This window comes from Melanerpes formicivorus, unplaced genomic scaffold (assembly GCF_026170545.1).
Source record: "Melanerpes formicivorus ecotype bairdi unplaced genomic scaffold, bMelFor1.0.p_v2 SCAF_24, whole genome shotgun sequence".
Classification (NCBI taxonomy): Eukaryota; Metazoa; Chordata; class Aves; order Piciformes; family Picidae; genus Melanerpes; species Melanerpes formicivorus.
This window is the reverse complement of record NW_027142376.1, coordinates 9,104,294-9,111,425: the sequence shown is the minus strand read 5'-3', so window position 1 is coordinate 9,111,425 and position 7,132 is coordinate 9,104,294. Positions and strand designations below refer to the sequence as shown.

General features: G+C 49.6%; 1 protein-coding gene across 1 annotated transcript; it reads right to left on the bottom strand.

Annotated features, from left to right (window-relative positions):
* Positions 1 to 79: 79 nt before the first annotated feature.
* On the bottom strand, positions 80 to 6,642 carry SNRPD1 (small nuclear ribonucleoprotein D1 polypeptide). Its single transcript, XM_068152838.1, has 4 exons — positions 6,449 to 6,642; positions 5,775 to 5,851; positions 1,974 to 2,165; positions 80 to 260 (listed from the first exon to the last, which is right to left on the bottom strand). The coding sequence occupies exons 1-4, from the start codon at positions 6,460 to 6,462 to the stop codon at positions 184 to 186; spliced, it is 360 nt and encodes a 119-aa protein (XP_068008939.1). The 5' UTR covers positions 6,463 to 6,642; the 3' UTR covers positions 80 to 183.
* Positions 6,643 to 7,132: the final 490 nt, after the last annotated feature.

Below are 7,132 nucleotides of genomic sequence, written 5' to 3'. Positions count from 1 at the left end.
CACCAGGGACAACCTGCAGCTCCCTCTGAAACAGGCCCTGCCTCCTTCCCCAGGCTGGACTAACAACGGAAAGACAACGTTCTCACACTTTTGTTTATTAAAAATGGATACCATAGACAAGACCTGTACAAAAAAAATAGAGCTGGAATTGCCCAGAGCTGGGAGCAGTTGTGCAGCAAGCAGTTACCGTCTGGGGCCCCCTCTTCCTCTGCCACGACCTCGGCCTCTGCCACGGCCCCTGCCACGGCCTCTTCCAGCAACTTCGCAGAAGAAACAAGAAGAGAAATCAAATGAGACCCAGGCATGCTTCCACTGTCATTAAAACATTCTTGTATCAAGCATAACTGTAATCCCTGCGCTCATGCAGGCAGGTATGAAGTCTGCTAATGCTCAGAAGCGGTCTGACATTTCCATCGTTTGGGTCAGGTTGTTTTAGTACCCAGCTGCCACAGACTAGGTCAGTCCTTGGCTTCCCTGCACAAAGCAGGGGGGTACAATAGCTGGCTGCTCCCCCCTGCCAGGGGTAAGCCTGACAGAGCTAGTCCTCTTTCTGGTTATAAACCCCTAGTTTTCCAGGCATCAGAAAAAGCAGATGCAAGACAAGAGCAGTCTGTTGCCATTCCTCACAGCAGCAAAAGCATTTTCCACAGCTCACACTGTGAGTCCCAGAACACTCTGCTGAGGGGCAATAGGAGTTCTATCACCCTGTGAGCTTCCCAAGCTTCTCCAGCACCATCTGGAAGGGCAGCATGCTGAAAGGACCCCACCACCAACCAGCTCAAGGATGCCTCTGCCAGCTACACACTTGGCTGCATGCTCTTACTTTTAAATACTGCTATTAAATGGTAAAAGGAGACAGAATCACAGACTAGTTCAGGCTGAAAGCATCTCCTGGAGGTCCTGTGGGTCTGACATGTCACCTCACCCATTTTTCCTACAGAAACATCCCCTGCCACACCAGGCTGCAAGGTCAGCCTACAAGCTTGTTAGAAATTAACCACCATTTGACAGGTTTGTCAGCATTGAGCTAAAAAAACCACCAATAAATCCTCCCTGTTGTGTGGAAGTGCAAGAGCCACACAGCACTAGCCATGTTTTCGCAGCAGACAAAGCACTGCAGAAAACACAGCTGCAGTCTGAGAGTGCTTCCGTGCACTGCAGACACAAGGGCTATTACACTGAGGCAAACAGCCCTGCCCCTGCACCTTGGCTTCCCCCCAAAAGGAAATAAACAGTGATGCTGCTGTTCATGGCAGTGTGAGGCTTGGAACAAAACCAAAAGCACTGACCATGCTCAGTTCTCCCTGTTGTCAGGTGATTATTTTTAAGAGCCCAGAGAGGTCCACTTTATCCTTACTCTCTATGAAGACAGCAGCCACACCTCTCACTGTGATGCATACACCTCAGGCTTCCTTAGACCAATGAGGTAAACACAGCAACTTCTAGCATATGCTCACAGAGCTCAACTGCTTCAGCTCTAAATTACAGGACAAACGGTACAGCATGGACTCAGAGCACAATTAGCTTGCACTTGCACCTCGTTATTTTAAACCCACACAGATTAACTGCTGGGCAAAACATAAAGACTGCCTGAAGGCTACCTACACCTTTTCTGATGTTTAGTGGATATTTCACAGTGCAGTGTCTCTCCACACAACCTGGGGAAACACAGGAGCTGCTCAGAGAAGAGGACATGTACACCCATTGGTGTCAACTCTTGAGACTGCCAGAGGTTAAAAGTTACTTCAAGCTTAAAAACACTTCCATTTTCAAAACCAGACATATCAAGAGCCAAATGTAACTCCACATGAGAGTAGGCTCTACAGAGACTAAGAAGGTGTGCAAGACAGACTTGGCCAGTTCAGTATCAAACCTTCAGAAATCAAAACACAGCTACTGCCACACTGAAATGGGATTGGGAGCATTAAAACGCACACAACAGCAGAACACAGCCTGGGCAAGCACAAACTGACCTGCTTCTCTTTTCTTGGACTTGACTTTCGGTTCAACATCTACCAGCAAAGTATCCAGAGGCAAACTGTCTGGCAGGATGAAGTAGCGGATGTTATTCCCTCGAATGCTGAGTGTCTCCAGCTGCACAGGTTCTCTGTTCTTCAGGGTCATCTTCACTGCCTTGAGATGTGTGTTCATACTGACATCCACTCCTGAAACAACACACATCTAAGTTCAGGGAGGAAGGTCCTTGCTGCCCATGCTGCCAGATTTACCTCCTTCATCAATGCCTGCTTCTGCCTGTCAATTCAGCCTCTACCAAAGGCAAGGACTCTGTCTTTGTTCTCTAAATTATGCTCACTCATTTATCCATTGCTGCAACATCTCATTGCTAGAGACTTTTGTCTAGCTCTTGCAACAGCCCTTGTATAAATGGTTACAATAATTTGTTTGAACAAAGAAATAAACTGCTGCTTATTACACAAATCCAGTACTGCTCTGTCCTTCTACTGCTTTAAAAAAAGCAAACCAAACCTTGGAGAAAAGAAATAAACTTAGATAAAACTAACATAATATAAAGAAAACATAAAACCAACATCGCAATTTCCTCCTTCTGTAAGCCTCAGAAAAAAACCAACTGGCAAAGCAGCCTTTGTTTCCTGATAAAAGCCATTGAATGCTGGTGTGCTGCATCCTAGCAAAGGATGTAAACCACACTGCTGCAGGGAACAATCACTGCTTACAAACCCTGTGAACAGCCTGCAGGTAAGAACTGCATGGAACATGCACTGTGCCCATTCTGCTGTGCTACACACACTGAAAGGACAGTGTGTGTAGTGGTTGGGGACAGGTATCAAATGACATCCCTGAGAAGCAGAAAACCCCCAACCAACTAACCAACCCCCACCATCTTACTTTTCACTTTGCACATTACAAACCTTGCATAGGGTTTGGTCTCAAACTATGAAGACCAAATTCACAGCAATTTCTCCAGATCAAACCTGCACTTCTCATATTTTGTCTACATTCTCCCAGCAGCTGCTGATCCAGTGACAGGGCACCCACACAAACACAACTCTTGAGCGTCTTTGAACTTCACAAACAACCCCTTGTGGTAACAATAATTACTGTCTCATTTCATCGACTTGCAAAGACAAACTGCAGGATGTCTCACCACAGTAAGTAACAGAAGCAGCAGGCCAGAACCAGCAGAATTCCTCTGCTGCATTCATTCCATCTATTTTTCTGTCCTCTCACTCCACCTGACCCTGGTCTCTGTAGGGTGAACCTGTCCCTGCAGCAAGCCTCCTCCAACACACCAAACCAGAGGGGAGATTACAGGACTGTACAGTTAGCACAGCAATTATGAACAGAGCTCATGCACCAGCATCAAGGGAAGACTGCCGTTTCAGAGACATGGATTTTGTTCAGAGCTGGTACAGATTCTTAGCAGAAAATGAGAGCCTTTGTTCTGCAATTACGCCTGCAGGAGCACAGAGGTCAGGAGACAAGCTGTTTGCTTCCTACCTCGCCGGGTTCAACAGAGTGTGCTGCAATCAGGCCCAGAGTGGTGCTTTCAGTTCTAATCACAGCTTGGATGAATCTGGCTGCAAAACCATGCCAGGTCTGGGCTTAGCCAAATCTCTGCAAAGTGCTGCTGGCCAAAAAAGTACCTAAGCAGTCCCCCCGAAAATGACTACCTAGTTTCAGTATTTTTTTAAGTGCCTGGGCAGAAAAGCTTCTTGAAGTAGCTTGGGGCAAGCAAAGGATGGGAGAGTAACAAGGTTCATTAGCTGAACAGTAAGGGCTTGCTTCACTAAAGACAAGGTGCCTCACCTGACATCTCTGCAGTAACACCAACCTTCCCAGAACAAGAGCCCTCACTGATACTAAAGCAAACAAAGGCCTGCACAGCTTCTAGTACGTGAGAACCATACCATGAACCACATAGGCTTTCCCTACAACTTCCAGTTCAGTACCCCAAAGAAGCATCTGCTGGATGGCAACAACTCCAGACTTCTACCACTGACCTCTGTTAGCAGCAGGGGACCAGATTCCCAAGTCAGGATGCCTTCTGCCCTGTATCCTATGTTTTCAAACTCATTTCATTAACATCACTGCAACCGTGCAAAGATGCCTTTCCACATAAGCTCATAGAATCAGTAAGGTTGGAAAAGACCTCAAGGATCATCAAGTCCAACCTGTCACCCAACACCTCATGACTACTAAACCATGGCACCAAGTGCCACCACGTCCAATGCCCTATTGAATACCTCCAGGGACAGTGACTCCACCACCTCCCTAGGCAGCCCATTCCAATGGCTAACAACTCTCTTTGTGAAGAACTTTCTCCTCACATCAAACCTAAACTTCCCCTGGCACAGCTTCACCAGAGCAAACCCAAACTCAGAGTTCATTTTACATCCAAACTGCACACACACAAAACCAAACCTCATCTAGTCCAAGATGTCCCTGCTCCCTGTAGAGCAGGTGATGACCCTTATAGATCTCTTCCAACCTCCAAATTTGCATGATTTAACTGGTTTAAAACCATATCAGCACTTAATACTTGCCATTCATCTGTGCTAGCATTACAAAAAGAAGTCTCACCTGATTTGGCTTCAACATCTTCACTGCTATTTCACAATCAAGGTCAGAGGTACTACATGAGACATCTTACAGAAACATAGCTGAATATCCACTACCAGTAGCAAAACTACCTCACCAATGTGTCCACACTGCTAAAAGTCTAAGACAACACCATGCTTACGCTGCCTTTACCAATAGTCTGGGAGAGTTTACATCCTTCATTCCTGAGCCTGTAAGCAAAGCCCCCAATTTGGCTCAAGACAGCAGAAAATTCATTGCCTCCCAGCACCATCTCCTAAAAGCCTGTTCATAGAATCAGTAAGGTTGGAAAAGACCTCAGAGATCAAGTCCAACCTATCACCCAACACCTCATGACTAGCTAAACTTCAAGTGCCACATGCAATCCCTTTTTGAACACCTCCAGAGACAGTGACGGCCACCACCTCCCTGGGCAGCCCATTCCAATGGCCAATAACTCTTTCTGTGAAGAACTTTCTCAAGCCTAAACTTCCCCTGGTGCAGCTTGAGACTGTGTCCCCTTGTTCTGGTGCTGGTTGCCTGGGAGAAGAGACCAAGCCCCACCTGCCTACAACCTCCCTTCAGGTAGTTGTAGAGAGCAATGAGGTCTCCCCTGAGCCTCTTCTTCTCCAGGCTAAACAATCCCAGCTCCCTCAGCCTCTCCTCATAGGGCTTGTGCTCAAGACCTCTCCCCAGCCTCATTGCCCTTCTCTGGACACGTTCAAGTGTCTCAATGTCCTTCTTAAACTGAGGGGCGCAGAACTGGATGCAGTACTCAAGGTGTGGCCTGACGAGTGCCGAGTACAGGGGCAGAATGACCTCCCTGCTCCCGCTGGCCACACTGTTCCTGATGTAGGCCAGGATGCCTGCATCAGAAATAAAAAATATGACACAAGAGTAAGTCTGACCATGGGTGAATTTGCTCACAAATACATCAAAGACAACTGAAACTTCCAAGTGTTTTTGTGGCTGCCTGCAGAAAGCAGGCTGGTCACAGCTCTGCACTGTTCCCAGCAACTCCTGCTGACGTCCAAGCTCTTCTGTAACAAACACATCTCACACTTGCACTTCAAGAGGTGAATTATGAAGAACATCTCCTGCACATCACAGAGAAGGTCCCCACAAGAGGGAGCACCAAACAAAGAAGTTCAGCTCAGCCGTTAGCATAAAGGTGGGAGATGACAACTTTGCTGTAGTCTAGCGTCCTGCCCTACCTGTGATAGTTCCATGCACCTGTGTCCCATTCTTCAGTTCGATGGTCACAGTCTCATGGCTCAGCTTCATTAGAAACCTGAGAATTAAAGAAAAGGAAGCAAATTCTAAAGAGTTCACTGCCACACACAACTTCCCTGTATGGAAAGCAGTATGCATCGTGTATGGCCACAGGATGAGCTCTCACAGACGAGCTGCGTTCCCAGAGCCCAGTGGGCAACAAAGCATCAGACAAGAGCAAGACAAAAACCCGGACAGGCCCCGGTCCCACCCGAACACCGGGACCCGAGACCCTTCCCTAGCACACTGCTGACTTCAGCACCTTCTTTTCAGGCGAAACGGACAGCATTGGACAGATAAGGGAACGCTTGAAGTTTCTTAGTATCTGCAAGACAGCTCTAATCAAACCCGGGGTGGTTTCGCTGAGCGACCTGCACAGGCCCCGCGCAGGGAGCCCCCTCCCCCGCCCCAAGCTGTGCTAGGCCGCCCAGCTGCGGCTGAGGCGGCGGTAGAAGGGAGCAGGGACCCCTACCCCCGCCGCCCCCGCCCCGCCGTCCTCTTGGGGGCAGTCCAGAGAGCCATAGGGAGCCGTTGCCGCCTTCGCGCCATGGGCTGGGCCTAGGCCCGCTGAAGGCGCGGGTCCCCTGCCGCCAGCAATCCGCCTCCATCCGCTCACCTGACGAGCTTCATAGCGGCGGGAGGCCCAGCGCCAGGGGCGGGCGGCCCTCGAGAGGTGGCAGCGGCCGCCCCTCAACGGGCAGGCCCCTCGGCGCGGGCGGTGGAAGGCCTCCTCCGGCAGGCCGCGCCGCCACCACCACTACCGCTAGAGACCGGCCGCCGTCCGCAGCGATGAATGGGCGGAAGGGGCGGAGCCAGCGCACCCCTGCGGCCCGGGAGAGCGCCGGGGCAGGACAGCGGCGCATGCGCGGGCCCCGCCCGGGAGGAAGCTGAGCCCGGGGGCAAGGCGGGATCCTAACGGCTGCCGCCGCGGCCCGGCACAGCCGCTTCGATTGGTATCTTCGTTTTAAACCTGCTCTGAAGCTCAGAAAACCCACCCCAAAACACGCGGAAAAAACCCCCAAAACAACAACCAAAAAAAATTAGTTTCTTTTTAAAGAAATTACACGATCCAAAAGTTTTGTCTGAAGGGGGGAACCCACTCACCCAGCAAAGCCCCATCACTTTGCTCTTCTTTCATCAGATATTTCAGCTCAAAGCCTGCGCTCAGGAGAAAGCACAATTTGTGGCCGAGCGTGGTATACCAATTTTTAACACAGAAACTTACCCATAAGGGAGGGAAAGGGAGAAGAGAACTTGAATTTTCGCCTATTGCTGCAGGCAAACCGCTCCCTGACGTGCT

Bases quoted from the DNA above. Each gene is read 5' to 3' on its own strand.
- SNRPD1 (XM_068152838.1), bottom strand. The intron at 2,166-5,774 runs GTAGGGCAGGAC...GTGTTGTTTCAG, and splicing joins GGTGCATGGAACTATCACAG to GAGTGGATGTCAGTATGAAC. The intron at 261-1,973 runs GTCAGTTTGTGC...TCTTCTGCGAAG, and splicing joins GTCCAAGAAAAGAGAAGCAG to TTGCTGGAAGAGGCCGTGGC.